Source organism: Carcharhinus amblyrhynchos, chromosome 16, assembly GCF_965287045.1.
Source record: "Carcharhinus amblyrhynchos chromosome 16, sCarAmb.v2.hapA, whole genome shotgun sequence".
Taxonomy (NCBI): Eukaryota; Metazoa; Chordata; class Chondrichthyes; order Carcharhiniformes; family Carcharhinidae; genus Carcharhinus; species Carcharhinus amblyrhynchos.
This window is the reverse complement of record NC_137339.1, coordinates 56,040,848-56,064,892: the sequence shown is the minus strand read 5'-3', so window position 1 is coordinate 56,064,892 and position 24,045 is coordinate 56,040,848. Positions and strand designations below refer to the sequence as shown.

Sequence of the window (24,045 nt, the reverse complement as noted above, 5' to 3'; positions counted from 1 at the left end):
GGTCTCTCAGGGATATGGAGAGTGGGTGAGGAAGTGGAGTTGAGGTAGTAGATCATTCAGAACCTGAATGAATGTTGAAGGAAGTTTGAGAGACTGAATTGTTTAATCTGCACCGATTTCTTATGTCCTTATTGAGAGCAATAAGGGGCAACCAGATCACATGAAGCTACAGTCACAGATAAAGCAGACTTGCCCTCCCTGAAGATCATTCATGACATCTTAACGGTTGCACAGTGGTTAGCACTGCTGCTTCACAACTCCAGAGTCCTGGGTTCGATTCCCAGCTTGGGTCACTGTCTGTGTGGAGTTTGCACATTCTCCTTGTGTTGCATGGGTTTCCTCCGGGTACTCTGGTTTCCTCCCACAGTCCAAAGATGTGCGGGTTAGGTTGATTGTCCATGCTAAGTTTGCCCCTAGTGTCCTGAGATACGTAGGTTAGAGGGATTAGTGGGTAAATATGTAGGAATATGGAGATAGGGCCCGGGTGGGATTGTGGTTGGTGCAGACTCGATGAGCCAAATGGCCTCTTTCTGTACTGTAGGATTGCTATGATTCTATGAATGGTTAGCACTGCTGCTTCACAGTGCCAGAGACCCAAGCTCAATTCCTGACTTGTGTCATTGTGTGAAGTTTGCATGTTCTCCCCCTGACTGGGTGCTCTGGTTTCCTCCCACAGTCCAAAAGACTGGTTATGCGCATTGACCATGCTAAATCCTCCCTCAGGTGTCGGAGTGTGACGACTAAGGAATTTTCACAGTAACTTAATTGCAGTGTTAATGTAAGCCTACTTGTGACAGTAGTAAGTGAACTTTAAAACTCTTCCATGGTCAATGCTCTGCTGCCAGCCTATATATCATCAGATTTATTGAATTCAGTTCCACAACCCGCCCCAAGCTCGTCCAGTATCTATTCACCAAAGCTACCTGGTGAGAATGCCTGGATCCATTGGAAGCCAGCCAGATTCCACTACACACCGAGGATGTCTGGCTACAACTTTGGTCCAATGCTGGGTACAGATAGCTGAACATGGCTGATTAGTAAGGCTCAGTGAGGGAAGGAGGCTGGGAGATTCTTGGGAAGGAAATTCAACAGCAGAATGGGGTGGGAGGGGCAGGGTGGAAGGGGCAGGGTGTAGTTGTCCCCCCCACCCCCCGCCCCCGATTACCAGGTTGCTCTGGGGCTTTGCACCTGCTGGAAACATAGCTTGGGTCCTACCTGTCAGGGATGCTCTAATAATCAAACCCAGTGGCTTTTTTTACCTCTTCCTCCCTGAGGGACATGACACGAGTATCTGGAAGCTGCCAGCTGAATAAAGGCCTTACCTTGAATTCCATGTCCATCCAGTCAGATTGGACATCTGGGTCACTGAGGAGCGAATAATCAATTCCTACGTACTGATCCACCGGTGATCGCACTTTATAGAGAAAGAAAGGAGATAAAAAATCCCAGGAGGCTGATTATCATCACAATCAGCAGCACTGACTCTGTGGATCCACTAACATTGCAAAAGCCTGGATTCCCAGAAATCAGCTTTCGCCAGCTGAGTATAAACACTGAATCTAACTTGCTGATCGTAGTCAGGAACACAGACCATGATCGGATAAAACAGATTCTATCACAGTGATAAAGAGGAGTGATTCAGTCCCATTATTGTTGGAGACCATGCACAGGCTGTTCAAGAATCCCAACAAGGAGAGTGGCTCACCCAGCATGAAGCAATGGAGTGGGAGAGTGGAGGGTGTGGACTGTGTAACACTGGCTACCACTGTTTTCCAAAGATATTCTTGTGTTGCCAAATGGCACCCATACAACGCACACAGGCTTCCGGAATGGCCCACACTGAACGCCATCTTGGTGAGGGTATGAGCACGTGCGTTAGGAGTGTGTACCCAGAGTTTGCTGAATACACAGAGGGTGACAGCAGTTACTGACTAACACTAACTTGACAGCAGCACTGCCAATTACAGCCCCAGTATTTATCCTAATGCTCTTCGTTAGACACACAGACTGTATTGTGCAGCAGGAAAGATAAGAACATAAGAAATAGGAGCAGGAGTAGGCCATCTAGCCCCTCGAGCCTGCCCCGCCATTCAATAAGATCATGGCTGATCTGAAGTGGATCAGTTCCACTTTCCCACCTGCTCCCCATAACCCTTAATTCCCTTATCGATCAGAAATCTACCTACCCATGACTTAAATATATTCAACGAGGTAACCTCTACCACCTCAATGGGCAGAGAATTCCAGAGATTCACTATCATCTGAGAGAAGTCCCTCCTCAACTCTGTTCTAAACTGCACCTCCCCCCCCCCACTTATTTTGAGGCTGTGTCCTCTAGTTCTGGTTTCCTTTCTAAGTGGAAAGAATCTCTCTACCTCTACCATATCTAGCCCCTTCATTATCTTATAAGTCTCTATAACATCCCCCCTCAGCCTTCTAAACTCCAACGAGTACAGGCCCAATCTACACAATCTTTCCTCATAAGCTAACCCCCTCATCTCCGGTATCAGCCTGGTGAACCTTCTCTGTACTCCCTCCAAAGCCAATATATCCTTTCGCAAATAAGGGGACCAAAACTGCACACAGTACTCCAGCTGCGGCCTCACCAGTACCCTGTACAGTTGCAGCAAGACCTCCCTGCTTTTATATTCTATCCCCCTCGCTATAAAGGCCAACATTCCATTCGCCTTCTTGATCACCTGCTGCACCTGCAGACTGGGTTTTTGCGATTTGTGCACAAGGACCCCCAGGTCCCTCTGCACCGTAACATGCTGCAGCTTTTCACCCTTTAAATAATAATCCCTCCTACTATTATTTTTACCAAAGTGGATAACCTCACACTTGCTAACATGATACTCCATCTGCCAGGTCCTTGCCCACTCACTCAGCCTATCCAGATCCCTCTGCAGACTTTCCACACCCTCCACGCAATTTGCTTTTCCACTCATCTTCGTGTCATTATCAAATTTTGTTACCCTACACTCAGCCCCCTCCTCCAGATCATCTATGTAAATGGTAAATAGTTGAGGCACCAGCACCAATCCCTGCGGCACTCCACTAGTCACCAAAAGCCAACCAGAATAGCACCCATTGATTCCAACTCTCTGCCTCCTATTAGATAACCAATCCTCTATCCACGCTAACACTTTACCCCCAACTCTGTGCACCCTAACCTTTTGCAGCAACCTTTTGTGAGGCACTTTAACAAACATCTTTTGGAAATCTAAAAACACCACATCCACCGGTTCCCCTGTCTATCGCACTAGTCACATCCTCATAGAAATCCAATAAATTTGTTAAACATGACTTCCCCTTAACAAATCCGTGTTGCATCTGCTTGATCAAACCATTCTTTTCTAAGTGCCTCGCTATTTCTTCTTTGATGACGGATTCTAGCATTTTTCCAACTACATAGAACATAGAACATAGAACACTACAGCACAAACAGGCCCTTCGGCCCACAAGTTGCGCCGATCACATCACCTATCAACCTACAGACCTATCTATAACCCTCAATCTCATTAAACCCCATATACTCATCCAGAAGTCTTTTAAAAGACCCCAGTGAGTTCGCCTCCACCACCACTGACGGCAGCCGATTCCATTCACTCACCACCCTCTGAGTGAAAAACTTACCCCTAACATCACTTCTGAACCTCCCTCCCCGCACCTTAAATCTGTGTCCTCTCGTAGCGACCATTTCAAACCGGGGAAATAGCCTCTGAGAGTCCACCCTATCTATTCCTCTCAACATTTTGTAAACTTCTATCAGGTCGCCTCTCAACCTTCGTCTCTCCAGGGAAAAGAGTCCCAGCTCCCTCAACCTAACTTCATAAGGCATGCCTCCCAGTCCAGGCAACATCCTTGTAAATCTCCTCTGCACCCTTTCAATAGCTTCTACATCTTTCCTATAGTGAGGCGACCAGAACTGCGCACAATACTCCAAATGAGGCCTGACAAGGGTCTTATAAAGTTCCAGCATTACCTCCCGACTCCTAAACTCAATCCCTCGATTAATGAAGGCCAGTACACCATACGCCTTCTTGACCACCTCCTCCACCTGCGAGGCCGATTTAAGAGTCCTGTGGACCCGGACCCCAAGATCCTTCTGCTCCTCAACACTACTCAGACTTCTGCCCTTAATAGTGTACTCGTTCATCCCGTTGGTTCTGCCAAAATGGACGACTACACATTTATCCGCGTTGAAGTCCATCTGCCACTTCTCCGCCCAGTCCTGCATCCTATCTATGTCCTGCTGCAACTTTTGCCATCCTTCCAGATCATCCACAACACCACCGACCTTCGTGTCATCAGCGAACTTGCTTACCCATCCCTCCACTTCCTCATCCAGGTCATTTATGAAAATGACAAACAACAAGGGTCCCAGAACAGATCCTTGAGGCACTCCGTAGTGAGGCACTACAGACGTTAAACTAACCAGCCTATAATTCCCTGCCTTTTGTCTGCTACCTTTTTTAAACAGCAGCGTAACATTAGCCATTTTCCAATCTTCCGGCACTTCCCCGGAGTCCAGTGAATTTTGATAAATAATTACTAAGGCATCCGCTATCACCTCTGCCATTTCTTTCAGAACCCTGGGATGCATTCCATCCGGTCCCGGGGACTTGTCTACCTTCAGTCCCGTTAGTCTATCAAGCATTACCTCTCTAGTGACAGTAATCGAATTAAGGACCTCATCTCCTACTATCCTTCTATCTTTAATATTCGTCAAACTATTTGTGTCCTCCTCTGTGAAGACCGACACAAAAAACTTAGTTAAAGCCTCAGCCCTCATCGCCCACTGCTAAATCCCCCCTCTCGTCCTCCAAGGATCCAACATTCACTCAAGCCAGTCTCTACTTCTTTATATATTTGTAAAAACTTTTACTGTCATTTTTTATATTTAGAGCTAGTTTAGCTTCATACTCTATCTTTCCTTTCTTTATCACCTTCTTAGTCATTCTTTGTTGTTTTTTAAATCATTCCCAATCTTCTAAACACCCACTATTTTTAGCCGCTCTGAACGCATCAGCTTTTAATTTAATACTCTCCTTTATTTTCTTTGATAACCACGGCTGGTTATCCCTTCTCCTGCAGTCCTTCTTTACCGTCGGAATATATTTCTGCTGAGTACCGAAAAAGATCTCCTTAAAAATCCTCCACTGTTCCTCTGCCGTCCTACCAACCAATCTGCCCCCCAATCTACATTCGCCAATTCCGCTCTCATCCTATTATACTCCCCTCTGTTCAAACAGAGGACACAGGTTCGAGACCCTACTTTCTCACCCTCCATCTGCATCAAAAATTCAACCATACTATGATCACTCGTCCTAAGAGGATCCCTCACAAGAAGATCCCTAATTCTACCTGCCTCATTACACAGTACCAGATCTAAGATAGCTCGCTCCCTCGTAGGTTCTGTTACATACTGTTCAAGGAAACTATCCCAACAGCATTCCAAGAACTCTTCCTCAAGCCCACCGTGTCCGACTTGGGTCATCCAATCAATATGCAGATTAAAATCCCCCATAATTATCGCTGTTCCATTTTTGCACGCATCAATTATTTGTTTGTTTATAGCCCGCCCCACCTCAAAGTTTCCTTCAATGGAAGGGCAGTGATGTCCCTCTGAATGCTTTTTAAAACTGATGCCACCCAGTACCCCTTCCCCCACCTCTGATCACACACACAATGTCACAAAATCTCCCGATAGATATTTACTGAGGCTGGAGTTGCTGGATATGACATGAATTCACAGTGGCCTCTACTGCAGGAAGCATCCTTCCTCCATGCTCCTGCTGCCGTGGAATTCAGTTACAGAAAGGAAAATTCCACCCAGTATGAACAGGCCTGGGTAAATTCCACATTGCCATTCCCAGGTCCATTTACAAGCGTGGTGTAATTATTCCCCATTCTCTCACACAGTCCTGCTAGCCTGCTTCCTGAGCCTTGATTAGAGTTTTTGGAAGTTTCCAGAATAGAATGTGGACTCTTTACTGCTATATGTAGTGTGTTTCTCCCTTGAACATTCCCTGGGAATTTCAACTGTCCTATACCAGTTAAGACTGGCTCTGTTGTCCATTGGAAGGAATCACTTATCTGCTTTATTTTTCTCTGGGGTTATTGAACAATGATTCTTAGATTACAATCTGGGGCAGCTTATTGGACAATGATTCCTACATTACCGTCTGGGGTTGTTTTTTGAACAATGATACCTACGTTACATTCTGGGGGAGTTTATTGAGCAAGTGTTCCTAAATAGGTTTGCTAATGTCAGATGGGAGAATTTAAACTAGCTTGGCAGGGGGATGGGAACCAAAGCAAAGATGAATTAGAAGGGGAATCAGAGAGTAGGGCCAGTAAGATTCAGAGAAACAGCAGGCAGGGTGCGATTGCTAATCAGAGAGGGTCTGGTGGACTGGAGTGCATTTATTTCAATGTGAGAAGTAACAGGTAAGGCAGATGAATTTAGAGCTTGGATTAGTACTAGGAACTACGATGTTGTTGTCATTACAGAGACTTGGTTAAGGGAATGTCATGAATGGCAGCTTAACATTCCACGATACAGGCAGGATAGATGAAGATGTAAAAGGGGTGAGGGAGTTGCACTACTGGTTAAAGAGAATATCACCACTGTACTGCGGGAGGACACCTCAGAGGGCTCATACGGTGAAGCAATATGGGTAGAGCTCAGGAATAAAAAAGGTGTAGTCACAATGTTGGGGGTTTACTATAGGCCACCCAACTGCCAGCAGGAGATTGAGGGGCAGATATGCAGGCAGATTTTGGCAAGGTGTAAAAGTTGTTGTGGTGGGAGATTTTAATTTCCCCTATATTGACTGGGACTCACTTAGTGCTCGGGGTATGGATGGGACAGAGTTTGTAAGGAGCAGCCAGGAGGGCTTCCTGAAACAGTATGTAGATAGTCCAACTAGGGATGGAGCCATAGTGAACCTGGTATTGGGGAATGAGCCTAGCCAGGTGGTCGATGTTTCAGTAAGGGAACAGCTCGAGAACAGTGACCACAACTCAGTAAGCTTTAAGGTACTGATGGATAAAGGTAGGTGTAGTCCTCAAGTTAAGGTGCTAAACTAGGAAAAAGCTAATTACAACAATATTAGGCAGGAACTGAAGAATGTAGATTGAGGACAAAATCAACATCTGGCATGCGGGAGGCTTTCAAGTATAAGTTGATAGGGATTCAGGACCAGCACATTCCTGTAAGGATGAAGGATAAGTATGGCAAGTTTTGGGAATTTTGGAGAACGAGAGATATTGTGAGCCTGGTCAAAGAGAAAAAGAAAGCATTTGTCAAAGCTAGGAGGCTGGGAACGAAGCAAGTGTGGAATTCAAGAAAAGTGGAAAGAAACTTAAGCAAGGAGTAAGAAGGGCTAAAAGGGGTCATGAAAAGGTATTGGTCACCAGGATTAAGGAAAATCCCAAGGCATACATATATAAAAAGCAAGAGGGTTGGCCCACTCAAGGAGAAGGGAGGGAATCTATGCTGGAGCCAGAGGAAATGGGTGAGGTATTAAATGAGTACTTTATGTCAGTATTCACCAGAGGGAAGGACTTGGTAGATGATGGATCTGGGAAAGGATGTGTAGATAGTTTGAGTCATATTGAGATCAAAATTGAGGAGGTATTAGGGTTCTTGAGAAACATTAAGGTAGACAAGTCCCCAGGGCCTGATGGGATATACTCCAGAATTTTGATTATAAGATTATGAGAGGGAAGGGGGGAAATTGGTGGGGCCTTGAGAAAAATCTTTATATTTTCACTGGCTGCAGGGGAGGTTATGATGTGGAGATGCCAGCATTGGACTGGGGTAAATACAGTAAGAAGCCTCACAACACCAGGTTAAATTCCAACAGGTTTATTTGGTAGCAAAAGTGGCTTTTGTTACCAAATAAACCTGTTCGACTTTAACCTGGTGTCATGAGACTTCGTACAGAGGAGGTCCCAGAGGATTGGAGAATAGCCAATGTTATTCCTTTGTTTAAGAAGGGTAGCAAGAATAATCCAGGTAATTACAGGCGGTGAGCCTTACATCAGTGGTAGGGAAATTATTGGAGAGGATTCTTTGAGATAGGATTTATTCCCACTTGGAAATAAGTGGATATATTAGTGAGAGGCAACATGGTTTTGTGAAGAGGAGGTCGTGTCTCACAAACTTGATCGAGTTTTTTGAGGAAGTGACGAAGATGATTGATGAGAGTAGGGCAATGGATATTGTCTACATGGACTTCAATAAGCTCTTTGACAAGGTCCCTCATGGCAGACTGGTGCAGAAGGTAAAGTAGCATGGGATCAGAGATGAGTTGGCAAGGTGGATATAAAACTGGCTCAGTCATCGAAGACAGAGGGTAGCAGTGGAAGGGTGTGTTTCTGAATGGAGGGCTGTGACAAGTGGTGTTTCTCAGGAATCAGTGCTGGGACCCTTGCTCTTTGTAATATATATAAATGATTTGGAGGAAAATGTAACTGGATTGATTAGTAAGTTTGCGGATGACGCAAAGGTTGGTGGATTTGCAGATAGCGATGAGGATCATCAGAGAATAGAGCAGGATATAGGTCAGTTGGAGACTTGGGCGGAGAGATGGCAGATGGAGTTTAATCCAGACAAATGTGAGGTAATGCATTTTAGAAGGTCTAATACAGATAGGAAATATACAGTAAATGGCAGAACCCTTAGGAGTATTGATAGTCAAAGGGATCTGGGTGTACAGGTACACAGGTCACTGAAAGCGGCAATGCAGGTGGAGAAGTAGTCAAGAAGGCATACGGCACGCTTGCCTTCACTGGCCAGGGCATAGAGTTTAAAAATTGGCAAGTCGTGTTGCAGCTTTATAGAACCTCAGTTAGACCGCACTTGGAATATAGTGTTCAATTCTAGTCGCCACACTACCAGAAGGATGTGGAGGCTTTGGAAAGCGCACAGTGAAGATTTACCAGGATGTTGCCTGGTATGGAGGGCATTAGCTGTAAGGAGAGGTTAGAGAAACTTGGTTTGTTCTCACTGGAGTGACGGAGATTGAGGGGACACCTGATAGAAGATACAAGATTATGAGAGGCATGGACACAGTGGATAGTCAGAAGCTTTTACCCAGGGTGGAAGAGTCAATTACTAGGGGGCACAGGTTTAAGGTGTGAGGGGCAAGGTTTAAAACAGATATACGAGGCAAGTTTTTTCTACATGGAGAATGGTGAGTGCCTGGAACTTGTTGCCAGGGAAGGTAGTGGAAGTGGATACAGTAGTAACTTTTAAGGGCATCTTGACAAGTACATGAATGAGATGTGAATAGAGGGATATGGTCCCCAGAAGGGTAGGGAGTTTTAATTAAGTCAGGCAGCATGGTTGGTGTAGGCTTGGAGGACCGAAGGGCCTGTTCCTGTGCTGTAATTTTCTTTGTTCTTTATTGCAGTCTGGGGTTGTTTATTGAACAATCATTCTTATATTACAGTCTGGAGATTATTGAACAATTATTCTTAAATTACATTCTGGGGGAGTTTATTGAGCAATAATTCCTAAATTAGAGTCTGGGAGAATTTATTGAACAATGATTCCTACATTACAGTCTGGGATTGTTTATTGAACAATGATTCCAACATTACGTTTGAGTGAGGTTATTGAGCAATGATTCTTACGTTGCATTCTGGGAGAGTTTATTGAGCAATTATTCCTACATTACCATCAGAAGTGTTTAATTGAACAATGATTCCCACATTACAGTCTGGGTGAGGTTATTGAACAATGATTCCCACATTACAGTCTGGGGGAGTTTATTGAACGATGATTCCTACATTACAGTCTGGGTGAGGTTATTGAACGATGATTCCCACATTACAGTCTGGGTGAGGTTATTGAACGATGATTCCCACATTACAGTCTGGGGGCATTTATTGAACAATAATTCCTACATTACAGTCTGAGGGAGTTTATTGAACAACGATCCCTACATTACAGTCTGGGGAATTTATCGAACGGTGGTTCCCATATTACAGATTGAGGCAGAGTATTGGACAATAATTCTTACATTACAATGGTCACTGCAGTTCCAAATGTTCCATGGCTGTGAATCATTTTACGGCATCTGGAATTGGCGAAAGGCGTTATAAAAATTCAAGATTTTCTTTGGTCTGTAGTGCTAGAGATATGATCCATCAGGGCTGGAGAGATGAAATTAGGGTAGAATTCTCAGCTGCCTGAACTTGGGTAAGCTGTTATTCTCAGTGCAGCGAGTGGGAAAATGGATGTTTGAGTTGATGGTGTGAGAATGAGATGTGAAGCATCTATCGAGGCCAGGGTGATTGGACAGAATGAACTTATGGATCTTGTTCCTGTCCCTATGTGCTGAATTGGTGGATCACTGAAAAATGGACAGGATTCATGTGCAACCCTCTCCTTCTGATCACCTGTATCTCTCACTTATCATCTCCAGGACTATCTGCCCAAGTATGTTCATTTCCATTCCTTATACAGACAGGTTGTACATCTTTGGCTGATTCAGTGCTGAGTTTCTGCTTCATTCACTTCTAGATGAAACAGTAAATTGAACCAAAATTCCACCACAAATTGCCAGAATACTATCTGAGCAGAATCTGTAAAACTGACCTCTAAAAACAACTCCAAGCTGTTTGTAATGGTGCCCCACTTCCAGCTCCCCAGAAATCCACCAATCATCTCCCCATTGGTGCTGTCAGTCTTCAATCCAAAGATGTTCTCTTTGCATCGGCCTGTTTTTTTGCTCGACTTGGGTGAGCACAGTAAACATACCCACTGGAACACCAACCCCACTCACATTTTGCCTCCTCTGTGGTTCCTGCCTTAGCTCCGAGTTGACAAACCGACTGCCTCTGTCAATCTCCAGTCTAACAAGAAACTCGTTGATCAATACACAGGCTTTCTTCAGTAATGACTCTGAAACACCACATATACACACCTGGAACCGTCTCCAGTAGGGAGTTCAGCAAGACCAATGCTGAATGTTGTAGAGCAGGGCAAATCTACAAAACAGAGAAAGAGGTTGACACAGAAACAAAAGACAACATTAGTCCCACACACTGACACTCAATGTAGCCCCCTCTCTCTGACACTGCCCACATCTGGGGAGATGTTGGCAGAGTGGTAATATCACTGAGCTGGTAATTCAGAGCCCCAGGCTAATCCTCTGGAAACATGAGTTCAAATCTCACCATGGCAGCTGGTGGAATTTAACTTCAATATAAAAGCTAGTCTCAATAATGGAGACAATGAACCTATCACTGTTGTAAAATTCCAGGGTGGCATGGTGGCACAGTAGTTAGCACAGTTCCAGGGACCAGGTTCAATTCTGGCCTTTGGATGACTGTCTGTGTGGAGTTTGCACATTCTCCCCATGTTTGCATGGGCTTCCTCCAATTGCTCCATTTCCTCCCACATTCCAAAGATGTGCAAGTCAGGTGGATTAGCCATGGTAAATGTGAGGGATCATGGGTATAGGGTGGGGGAGAGGGCCTGGGTAAAATACTCTGTCAGAGAGTCGGTACAGGCCCAATGGGCCAAATGGCTATTTTGCACTGTAATGATTCTATGATTCTTTGTCAATGTCCTTTATGAACAGAAATCTGCCGACCTTACCTAATCTGGTCTACATGTGACTCCGTACTGTTAAGAAGGGAGTTCCAGGATTGTGATCCCACCTTGATGGTCAGACTGGTCGGCCTCCCATCTTTCATCTGCTCTGCTACCCATGTCCCATACACCCATCACGCCATGTATAACTGACTTACACTGACTCCTGCTCAAGTAACACTGCAGTTCTAAAATTCTCATCCTTGTTTTCAGATCCATCCGTATCTTTGTACCTTCCTATCTCTGTCAAATTCTCCAATGATATCACAGCTCCTCTAATTCAGACCTCTTGAGCATCGCTGATTTTCATTGCTTGACAACTGGTGTCCATGCCATTCACTGGAATCCTTTCTCAAAGCCCCTCTAACAAGCTGCTTAAAAGTTTACTCTTTGACCAAGCTTCTGGTTACCAGTCCTCACATTGCTTTACCTGACCCGGTATCACATTTGAATTTACAACGAAAGGCTTGGGATGTTTTATTACATTAAAGTTGTTGCTGTCCTCCAGCAATTGTGATATTAATTCTGTCTGTCCCCAAACGTATCTGAGTTGTGTCCATTAGCGAAAAATTACCTGCTGGTTGATCAGGAATCGCAAACCTGTTGTTAGAAAACTGGAGAACACTTCATAGAAACCCCTGGAAAAACAAGACAGTTGTGTGAGATACAGAATAGGGACTACTGTGTGCGATTAAGGTCAGTGAAACCACAGTGTGTTGACATAGGAGTCTTGACAACAGGAACAAAATTTTATTTGGGGCAGAAACCAGACCTGGACCCGAACCTTTGTTGTCCAAAACCCCCATCAAAGTTTTAACCACAATTGTTTGAATTCATTTTCAGCTGTCATTGAGTTTCACAATCTTATTGTAACAAACTCCTTTCTTTAATTTTTGGGGTGGTTTGAGAGTTGTAACTTACCTTATACTTTGTTTTTATCTCTGAATTTGACCAGTTTGAACTGAAGATTGTGCCTTACTTTCTCAGTCTTTATACCTGCCCTGATGTGTGGGTGGGTCTCAGTTTCTATATTTCGTGTGTGTGTGTGTGTGTGTGTGTGTGTGTGTGTGTGTGTGTGTGTGTGTGTGTGTGTGTGTGTGTGTGTGTGTGTGTGTGTGTGTGTTTCAGTTTCTGTATCCCCTGGATGTGTGTGTGGGTGGGTCTCAGTTTTCATCCTACCTCTGGATATGGAAGAAGGTGTAATGGTGAATTCATTCAAAATCTATAAAATCATGATCAAAGTAGTGTGTGCCATTCGGGTTAGCACATTACACAATGAAGATAAGGAACGGAGTGGATGGTGTTCGATGCGTCACTAATCTCTGACAACTGCAACGAAAGATAAAACATTTGTGCTTCTTTTTGAAAACAGAAGATTAAGAAGCAATTGATCAGATGTTTAAAATGATTTAAGATGCATTTAATCATAGAATCATAGTGCAGGAGGCCATTTGATCCATCAAGTCTGCACAATCCCATGCAGGCCCTATCCCCACAACTTCATGTATTTACTCTGATAATCCCCTTGACACTAAGGGTCAATTTAGCATGGCCAATCCACATAACATGCAAATCTTTGGACTGTGGGAGGAAACCGGAACATCCGGAGAAAACCCATGCAGACATAGGGAGAACGTGCAAACTCCACACAGACAGTGACCCAAGATGGGAATCGAACCCAGGTCCTTGGAGCTGCGTGGCAGCAATGCTAACCACTGTACCATCACACTGCCCTTAATGAGAGATCTGAAACAAAGAGACAGCAACATAATATTGAATAATATTATTAATAATATTCTGTAAGGTTAGCATTTTTCTCAGTAAAATTTGAATATTTCTCTACATTGTCTTATTCTGAATCCTTTGTTCAACTGCAGATCTGCAGGATCACTCTTATTAATATCTTCCAGGATATACATTGGAATGGGGGAGTTATTGACATATATGTTGATGCTCAAGTCTGCACCAGGAATAAATGTGACAAATAAATATTTTAAAAATAGAATAAGTATAATATATAAACAATTGATAAACTGGAAAAATAACCAGCTTGAACCTGTATTAGCAATCTTACCAGTATTACAGGCACTACCACCTAGCTTACTGGCACCATTGGCAGTAATAACTGGCATCTCTAGTGGAATACCATTCCTGAACTGTTCTCAATTCCCTGATCAGTACTGGTTCCTTCTGGTGACACAATGGTTAGCATTACTGCCTCACAGCACCAGGGACCTGGGTTCAATTCTGGCCTTGAGTGACTGACTATATAAAGTTGCATGTTCTCCCCATGTCTGCATGGGTTTCCTCTGGGTGCTCCAGTTTCCTCCCACACTCTGAAGATGATTGGTCATGCTAAATTGTCTATTGTCATGGGGTTTTGTAAGTGTAAATTCCAGGGGGATTAGGAGGGTAAATATGTGGGGTTACAGGGATCGGGCCTGGTTGCGATTGTTGCAGTGCAGATTTGATGGACTGAATGGCCTCTTCCTGCACTGTAGGGATTCTATGATTCTATTCTATGTGTGAGTGGAATCTCCTCCTGAGGAGAGATTTGTTTTTCAATGCAGAGGCTGTGAGGCTGTGGAATGTTAGTGGTTGAAGCAAAGAACTATGACAACACTAAGAATAGGTTGGAGAGATGGATGAAGGGATACATGGCTACAGGAAGATGGTGGGCCTCTGGGCTCCAGGATACTGCTGGCACAGAGAATAACTGACTGCACAGATAGGGTTGTTTCTGATGGATGTTTCATGCCGAGGAACATGATTCGGAGCTGACAGCAAAGACTACTATTCTCACCCACACCCATGCTGCACAGCTGACAGGAAAGAGGAACGATTACCTGAAGCTTCCGGCAAACTTGGCTTGCATTCCTGCGATTGAAGCAGTACAGGAGAGCTTGCTTATCTTCAGCTGCCCAGACTGACTTCTGGACAAATCCAACACCGTCCAGATATTGGCTCCTTCAGCAGATGCATTGATCTGACCCACATCCTGACTGCAAAAGACAACTTGTCTCAGTGATGTAGAGTTCAGGTCACCCCCATCTTGACCCCGGGTAACCACTTCATCTCCTGGCGATCGTAACCCTGGCTCCTGGTGAACCCTAACCCCTAATCTCAACCCCAATGACTTCCCCAAACCTCACCCACTCCTCCCTCACCTATTCCTCTGTCACCCACTCCTCCCTCACTCACTCTGTCACTCACTACTCACTCACTCTCTCCACCCTCATTCACCCCCCCCCACTCCTTTGGCCACTCCTCCCTCACCCACTTCACCCTCACACATTCCTCCCACACTCACTCCTCCCCCACCCACTTCTCCCACATTCTCTCCCCCCTCGCCCACACCCCCCCCCACCCATTCTCCCACACCCACTCTGTCCTCATGCACTCCTCCTTCATTCACTCCTCCCTCACTCATTCCTCCCTCTCCCACCCATCCCTCACTCAATCCTCTCCCTCCCACTCCTCCCTTACCCATTCCTCCCTGCACTCACTCCTCCCACATTCTCTCTTCCCTCAGTCACTCCTCCCTCTCTCACTCCTCATGCACCCATCCCTCCGACGCTGACTCCTCCCTCACCCACTCCTCCCACACTCACTCTCCCTTGCCCACTCCTCCCTCATTCACTCCTCCCACACCCACTCCTCCCTCACCCACTCCTCCCTCACCCACTCCTCCCTCATTCACTCCTCCCACACCCACTCCTCCCTCACCCACTCCTCCCTCACCCACTCCTCCCTCACCCACTCCTCCCTCACCCACTCTTGCCCCTCCATAGATGCGAGGAGGATGAGAACCCACAGAAATGGTGTGTTTTAAATGCTGAATCCTTCCCTGCACTGAGTTAAGAAGTTAAGGCCTTTAATCTAAGATCAGCCATTACACTTCCCCTTAGGAACATTGCTGATTGGTCTTTACAGGTTCCTTACTTGGCCCATGCCAGTTTTAGCTGGTGTAAGGCAGGACAGTCTTAAACACAAACCGCCTCAAGTCTGAAACCTTCAAAAAGATTTACACAAGACTTTAAAAAGTTTAAATGACCTCAACAGGAAAGTTCACAGGCCCATGCTCCCTCCTGCCATCACAGGATCAGAATGGAGATGGAATAGCAGCATGTCACTGCTTCTCAGACCACCGCCTTCACTACAATCTGACCTGGGGCATGAAAATCCAGCCCCAGGAATCACAGCATCTGGAATTCACACAGCATCCCACAAACTGCAGTCACCTAAGCAGATGCGTAGTGGCATAGTAGTTAGCACTGCTGCCTCACAGCTCCAGGGACCTGGGCTCAACTCCCAGCCTAGGTCACTGTGTGGAGTTAGCACGTTCTCCCTGTGTGTGGATTTCCTGCGGGTGCTCCGGTTTCCTCCCGCAGTCTGAAAGATGTGCTGGTTAAGTGCGTTGGCCATGTTAAATTCTCCTGAGGTACCTGAACAGGTGCCAGAGTGTGGAGACTAGGGAATTTTCACAGTAACTTCATTGCTGTATTAATGTAAGCCTTACTTTTGACTAATAAATAAACTTTAAAAACTTTAAATGATCAGTTTAAGTGAGAGGGGTAGATATTGATTGCAATACTGGGTTATCTCCCCTTCTCCTCTTCCTAACACTGCAAATGGATCTCGTAAATCCAGCAAAGTGAGTAGATAGGGCCTGGAGTTAACTGTTCATCTGAAACACACTCTTCCAGCATTGTGACAGTACTGTCAGTATCCGATTGCACAGTGCTCACACACTGACAGGGGCAGTTTGTAGAGTGAAAGATCTCCTTGTTTATTACATTGACCAAAAGTGTTCACCTTAATTTCCCAGTGATTTCAGTTACACCGTGTCAACCAAAACACTGTCAGTGACAGGAGAAAGTATAGTTGAAATGGTCTGAGCGATAGGGTATGTGACAGAGAGAGACTCACATCAGCCAGTACAACATGTCCCTGTGGAAAGTAACGCTAATTGAGGAATTCTTCACTTCAAATTGTAGCCCAGCTTCCGGGTGGAAGGTTAAAGAAGCAGTTGAAAGATCCAGGTCTGTGATTTTCACTCTGTAAAACATCAACATACTGAGCTCAGTGACACTGACACCAATACCCAGATATCAGGAATGAAGCGAGATGGAGTCAGCTTCTTACCCGCTGATAGAATAGTGGAAAGGTCCTTCCTTCCCAGAGAGATCTGCTATGGAGATATTTTCTAGCTCTTCAGTGACAAACCTCAGTCCTTCAGATTGAACTTCAGAGAACAGAAACATGAAGAGTTTCTTGATTATGGTCACTTAATTTATAGCAAAGTTTTTGCCCTGACTTATTCAATTCACATTTACAATATTTACTCTAATTAGGTGTATGTGTGTGTGTATGTGTGTGTATATAGAATTGTATGTGAGAATATGTGTGTGTGCGTGCACGTGCGCAAGGGTGTGTGAGTATACATATACATACATATAGATAAAGGCTTATGTACCAAACTTGGCTGAGAGCCCAGACAACAATTATTCTTGGTGAAAGAACTGCATCCTAGAGAAATTGCTCACTTGACAGCGCAGGCTCTTTAGTCTCTCTTGTCTATTTCGCAATGTTTGTTTACACAATTAAGTAGCTTCAAGGACTTGTGTTTTTTTTGTTATTGATACTTCAAATGGTCTGGATAATTGACACTTTTATTAAATTACTCCTTTAACACGTTAGAAAATTATGAATTAATAACGTTTTAAAGGTTTTTTTACACATACTACGATGGCTATAGTGTTCACTGGTTCTATATTGTTAAAAAGTGGATCAACATGGAATTGCCATGGCATGTGGCCCATTGTTGGGGGAAAGACAGAAGTTGGTACGAGGGAAATGAGGAGCTATAAGGGGTGGGTAGAAGGGCAGATTTTGGCATAATGGGTATGAGAGGTTGGTGAGGACAGGAGGTAGAAATGATGGGGTGTGGGGAGTGTGTGGATGAAGGGGTGTGGGCAGGGGATCTTTAATTTTGATTTTAACTAGGATGAAGACCCACAGTACTGGAACGGGCATTATAAATAGTCTGCCTCACCATCCAGCAACCTATGTGACTGCCTTTGAACTTTAGGTCGGCTGACCTAATTCTATCCATAGCCACCCTCTCCCAGTAGTGACGATCCCACCACTTCGGACACAGCTGGCAGGCAGGCAAAACCAGGAATTTTTCTGTCTCCCAGCTAGATGATGAAAATTCAGGTCATTGTGTCTGTACAGGGCTATGATTTTAGTTAATTCACTTGAAGCCACAAGCATTAATTACTTACCATTTATTGGTCTTGAAAAGGTGATGGTGAATCACCTTCTTTGAATAGTCCATGTGGTGTTGGTACATCCACAGTGCTGTAAGGAAGGGAGTTCCAATTTTGTGTGTGTGTGTGTGTGTGTATGTAGGAGAGAGAGACAGTGTGAGCAAGACTGTGTGTGTGTGAGAGACATAGTGAGACTGTGTGTCAGAGACATAGTGAGACTGTGTGTCAGAGATATAGTGAGATTGTGTGTCAGAGGCATAGTGAGACTGTGTGTCAGAGACATAGTGAGACTGTGTGTCAGAGATATAGTGAGACCGTGTCAAAGACATAGTGAGGCCGTGTGTCAGAGATATAGTGAGACTGTGTCAGAGACATAGTGAGACCGTGTGTCAGAGACATAGTGAGACTGTGTGTCAGAGATATAGTGAGACTGTGTGTCAGAGATATAGTGAGACTGTGTCAGAGACATAGTGAGACCGTGTGTCAGAGACATAGTGAGACTGTGTGTCAGAGATATAGTGAGACTGTGTGTCAGAGATATAGTGAGACTGTGTGTCAGAGATATAGTGAGACTGTATGTCAGAGACATAGTGAGGCCGTGTGTCAGAGATATAGTGAGACCGTGTCAGAGACATAGTGAGACTGTGTGTCAGAGATATAGTGAGACTGTATGTCAGAGACATAGTGAGGCTGTGTGTCAGAGATATAGTGAGACCGTGTCAGAGATATAGTGAGACCGTGTCAGAGACACAGTGAGACTGTGTGTCAGAGATATAGTGAGACTGTGTGTCAGAGATATAGTGAGATCGTGTGTCAGAGACATAGTGAGACCGTGTGTCAGAGATATAGTGAGACTGTGTGTCAGAGATATAGTGAGACTGTGTGTCAGAGGTATAGTGAGACTGTGTGTCAGAGATATAGTGAGACTGTGTGTCAGAGATATAGTGAGACTGTGTGTCAGAGATATAGTGAGACTGTGTGTCAGAGGTATAGTGAGACTGTGTGTCAGAGATATAGTGAGACTGTGTGTCAGAGATATAGTGAGACTGTGTGTCAGAGGTATAGTGAGACTGTGTGTCAGAGATATAGTGAGACTGTGTGTCAGAGGTATAGTGAGACTGTGTGTCAGAGATATAGTGAGACTGTGTGTCAGAGATATAGTGAGACTGTGTGTCAGAGATATAGTGAGACTGTGTGTCAGAGATATAGTGAGACTGTGTGTCAGAGATATAGTGAGACTGTGTGTCAGAGGTATAGTGAGACTGTGTGTCAGAGATATAGTGAGACTGTGTGTCAGAGGTATAGTGAGACTGTGTGTCAGAGACATAGTGAGACTGTGTGTCAGAGACATAGTGAGACTGTGTGTCAGAGATATAGTGAGACTGTGTGTCAGAGATATAGTGAGACTGTGTGTCAGAGATATAGTGAGACTGTGTGTTTGAAAGAGAGCAACTGTGGGCCCAATTTTACCATTTTGATTCTAAGTGTTGGATCTGGGCGCAATTCAGATCCAGCTAGGAAAACTGTTCTCAGGCGCCCCTATATGCACTTAGCCTGAAAAAACAACACAAGTCTGAATCGCCCCATGGGTGGGGCTTATCGCTGCTCTGATCAGAGTTTGAGCTGTGCATGCGCAATCAGAAAAAAAATCAGAAAAATGCACCCCTGTGACATTGCTCCTGGGCCACAAAAAGCAGATAAAGCAGCTCGGGAACAAAAAGCGGGAGCAGTGCCCCCCCCCCCCCCCCCCCCCCAGATATCGCCTCATCCTCACAACATAACTGTCCCCTTTATCCACCCAACCCCCACCCCAACTACCCAGACCAATCACAACTCCCTGCCCCCTTTCATCCCCACCGATCACCCACAGAGTGGCAGCAAACCCCCCCTTCCCCACCATTCCCCCCCAACCAGAGATACATCTGACCCTCCTCCCTCCCCCCCACCAGAGAATTCCCAGGCCTCCTTGAATTCCCCCCCACACCCGAAATACATCTGACCCGATCTCCCTCCCCCTCACCCCCACCAGAGAATGATCAGACCTCCCTCATCCCCTCCCTCCCAACCAGAGAATGATCGGGCTTCCCCCCACCCCACCACGGATTGATTGGGCCTTCCTGCTCCGTGCCGCCCCCCCCTCAGCCCCACCAATGCCATAACCTCACCAACACCTCAGCCCCAATGCCTCAGCAATGCAGCAAAACACAAGAGCAATGCAACGCTAATGCACCTGCAGCGCAGCAGCACCAATGCAGCAAAGCACAGCAGCAATGCAGTCATAACATAGCAGCACCAATTCAGCTAAACTCTCCCCATGCAACAGTGCCAATGCAGCAGCCCTGTGCTGGTCACTGCGAGCAGCACCACCAATGCAGTTTGAATATCAACAATGCAGCAGCAATGCAGTGGCCCTGTACCAGTCACTTGTTGCAGCACTGTCAATGCAGCAGCAATGCAGCATTCCCATGCCTGTCACTGAGTGCAGCAGCACCAATGCAGTACCTCTTTGTGATGCAGCACCATTGCAGCAGGAGGAATGCAGCATGGGGAAGCAGCAGCATCAATGCAACAGAAACAATGCAGCGCCAATGCAGCAGCCCTGTGCCAGCCACTGGGAGCAGCACCACCAAGGCAGAGAACAATCAGGCCTCCCTAAATTTCTACCCCCGAATCAAAGAGCGATCCTGCTCCCCCTTCCTCCCCACCAGAGAATGATCTGATCCACATTCCTCACTCTCCCTCCAACCACCGATCTGAGTTAGAGAGCCATAGCAAGTTCTGAACCTACCTCTTCAGAAGCTGCTGTGCCGGAAAGAGACCTTTGCCAAACATGTCTATTTCACACTGAATCTGGATGTGCGAATGCAATGGTAAAGGGGGAAATAAAGGTAAAGTTGGGCGGGCAGCCCATTAGTTCAATTTAAATGCATGCAAATGCATTTAAATCGCCATTGCACCCCTTTTAAGGTGCAGTTCGGCCATTTGAGCCGTGGTAAAGTGGGCACGTGCAAGGATACAGGTGCAAATCACACTAATCGCCTCAAGCCCAACTTGCCCTGAAAACAAGCACAATGCAATGGTAAAATCGAACCCAGTATGTGTGAGAGACAGACTGTCTATTTGTGTGTGTGTGAGAGAGAGAGAGACAATGAGTGTGTGTGCATGAGAGAGAAACCATGTGAGCAAGACTGTGCATGTATGAGAGATTGTTCATGTGAGAGATATAGTGAGACTGTGTTTGACAGAGACCAACAGTGTCAGAGAAAGAGACTGAACGTGTTTGTGCATATACATTTGAGAGACTGTGTGTGTGTGTGTGTGTGTGTGTGTGTGTGTGTGTGTGTGTGTGTGTGTGTGTGTGTGTGTATGAGTGCGTCTCTGTGTGTCTGGGGGTGGGGGACAGGTGATTTGCTGGTGATGAAACATCTCCTGAGCTATCATGACGTAACCCCTATCCGAAGTGTGGGTGGAATTTGCAGTCATGATGTGTCAAGATATTTCCCAGCTAGCTAGTATTAGCAGCTTCAAACTAAGCAGGGTGACACAGAGAAACGGGTCTCTTCCACAGCTTTCCAATTACAGCATGTTTTAATCACTGCACTTTCACCTGGTCTCTTAAAGCCATTTTAAAATAAGCGTGTGTTAGTCTGAGAAGGAGCAGCAGTCTGGTCTTGGATTCTCTGGAGAACCTTACTCAGTCTGAGTCCTGGTTGTGTGATGCGGATCCTGCAGGCAGGTTTGATGCTCACTGCAGTGCTCAGTGTGATCAGCAGGAGTGTGCAATAGAAGATCCAGCTCGCCATCATGTCCCCCTTGTGTCTGTAAAACAAGCAGCCAGTACGTTAAAATCCAGCCATCACCATGGCAATGGGGAGCACCATTCAAAACAACAATTATCACGGTCACCACGGTGACTTCCACCATCTTAATGACCTGGAACAGTTCTTTATAAAGGAGATTTCACTGCATCTAAATACTGAACTGCTGATGAAAAGAACTGTTCTGAAGATAAAAGCATTTGGAGGTCAGTCACCCCTTGAACCTGTAATACAGGGAAAGGAGGAGGCCATTCAGCCCTTTGACCTGTTGCACAGGGACAGGAGGAGGCCATTCAGCCCTTTGAGCCTGTTACACAGGGACAGGAGTGGACCATTCACCCCTTGAGCCTGTTATACAAAGACAGAAGGAGGCCAGTTAGTCCCTCAGCCATACGTTTTGCCTCTGAGTCATGAGGCTCTGGGTTCAAGAGCCATTCCAGGGCCTGAGCACAAAAGCTAACGTTGACATTCTAGTGCAGCACTGAGGAAATGCAGCATTGTTGGAGGTGCTGTCTTTTGAATGAGCTATTAAGGTGGGGAAGCCTGTCTGTCCAATCAGCTGACTGTAAAAAATCACATGACACCATTACAAAGCAGAGAAGATATCCCCAATAATCTCTTGGTCAATAATGAACATCGAGGGAGGTGGTGGTGTAGTGGCATTGTTACTGATCCGGTAATCCAGAGACCCAATATAATTCAGGAACCCGGGTTCAAATCCCAGATGGCAGGTGGTGAAGTTTGAATCCAATAAAAATTTGGAATTGAAATCTAAATCCCTTGTCGATGGTTGTAAAAACCCATCTGGTTTCTGTCCTTCCCCAGTCTACATGTGACTTCAGCTCACAACAATGTAGTTGATTCGTAAATAGCCTAGCAAGGGTAATTATGGTTAGGCAATAATTGCTGCCATGTTTCATACAACAGTGACTATGCTTCAAAAAGTACTTCATCTCTCCATTGGCTGTGAGTTGTGCAGGGTGCTATCCAAATGCAGGTCTGCCTTCTTCTCCAGTCTGTTTGTCTTTCAGTTCAATCATGGACTGATTTATACCTCAGCTCCATTTACCCACCTTTCTTCATTGACTGCAATCAATGTAAGGACAATGAAAATCTGGATTATCTCCAGCATCCCAAATTATTCTGGGGAGAGAGTTCCAAATTTCCACTCAGTGGCAGGTGAACATTCCCAGATTTGTGGTGAAGAGTTCAGTGGTGGGGGAATGGGCACCAGCAAATAGAAGGAATAAACAGGAATGAGATACATAAAGTGAGAATGTGAAACAGTGTCAGCTGTAATAGCTGGCCCCTTTTAAGAGGCCTGTGAACTGATCAGCCAATGGGAAATAAGTGTGGGATCTCGGGGCAGAGTGTGGGATTTTGTAGCCAGACTGATCCCGGAGCTGAGAATGAACACATTGATTATAGCGTTTATATATTGTAGATATTAATAAATCCCTAGCTGTTGTTAGCTAACTGGCAGTTATCAATTATTGCATTTACTATATTGGCGATGAGGAAAACAATGTAATATGTGGAACATTTGGAATATATTTTCTATTTGTTGTTTGTTAACTAACTGGTAGTTACCAATTTTTTAAAATTTACTTTATTTACTGATGTCACAACACTAACACTGCAATGAAGTTACTATGCAAATGCCCTAGTCACCACACTTCGGCACCTGTTTGGGTGCACTGAGGGAGAATTTAGCATGGCCAATGCACCTAACCAGCACATTTTTCGGACTGTGGGAGGAAACTGGAACACCCAGAGGAAACCCACACAGACACGAGGGGGGTGAATTTTATGGCTTCGCTTGACCCAAAACCATAAAATCCCACCCGAGGTCAACAGACATTCCCATTGACCACCCTGCATTCGCTTCGATTCCCATGGTAGGCAAGGCAGTAAAATTCCGGCCAGGGAGAACATGCAGACAGACAGTGATCCAAGTCGGGAATCCAGGTCTCTGATGCTGTGAGGCAGCAGTGCTAACAATTGTCACTGTGCCATCCAATTTTTGTATTCACTCCAGGAATAGGTCTATATTAGATAGGAACGAACACAAAAAGCAATGTGATCGTACAATGTGTAGTGATTAAAGTTTGTGAGCGACAAGCACAAACAGCTATTTGGAATATGATGCAGCAGCACTAACAGAAATGTGGCTTAAAATGATAGTTCAACATGATATAAAATGTTGAGAAAAGATACAGGAAGAGAAAAGGGAGATGGGTTTGGCAATGCTGATCACAGAAGACCTTACAATAGTGGAAAGAGAGAATGTCATGAATCTGGCACGGAGGCACAGTGGTTAGCACTGCTCCCTCACAGCACC

At 45.2% G+C, this 24,045-nt stretch overlaps 1 protein-coding gene across 6 annotated transcripts in view; it reads right to left on the bottom strand.

The window, feature by feature from the left end:
- pltp (phospholipid transfer protein) overlaps nt 1-24,045 on the bottom strand; it is a 114,167-nt gene that overhangs the window by 27,202 nt on the left and 62,920 nt on the right. For 5 of the 6 annotated variants that reach the window (XM_080205111.1, XM_080205110.1, XM_080205113.1 and 2 more), the window contains exons 2-8: nt 21,581-21,705; nt 16,760-16,859; nt 16,544-16,672; nt 14,461-14,616; nt 12,189-12,252; nt 10,944-11,007; nt 1,323-1,414 (exon numbers count right to left, since the gene is read on the bottom strand). In XM_080205111.1, coding sequence (XP_080061237.1) covers nt 1,323-1,414; nt 10,944-11,007; nt 12,189-12,252; nt 14,461-14,616; nt 16,544-16,672; nt 16,760-16,859; nt 21,581-21,692 — 717 coding nt within the window. In that variant the 5' untranslated portion in view covers nt 21,693-21,705. The remainder of the gene's footprint in view (nt 1-1,322; nt 1,415-10,943; nt 11,008-12,188; nt 12,253-14,460; nt 14,617-16,543; nt 16,673-16,759; nt 16,860-21,580; nt 21,706-24,045) is intronic. The other variant, XM_080205109.1, reaches the window with a different exon arrangement.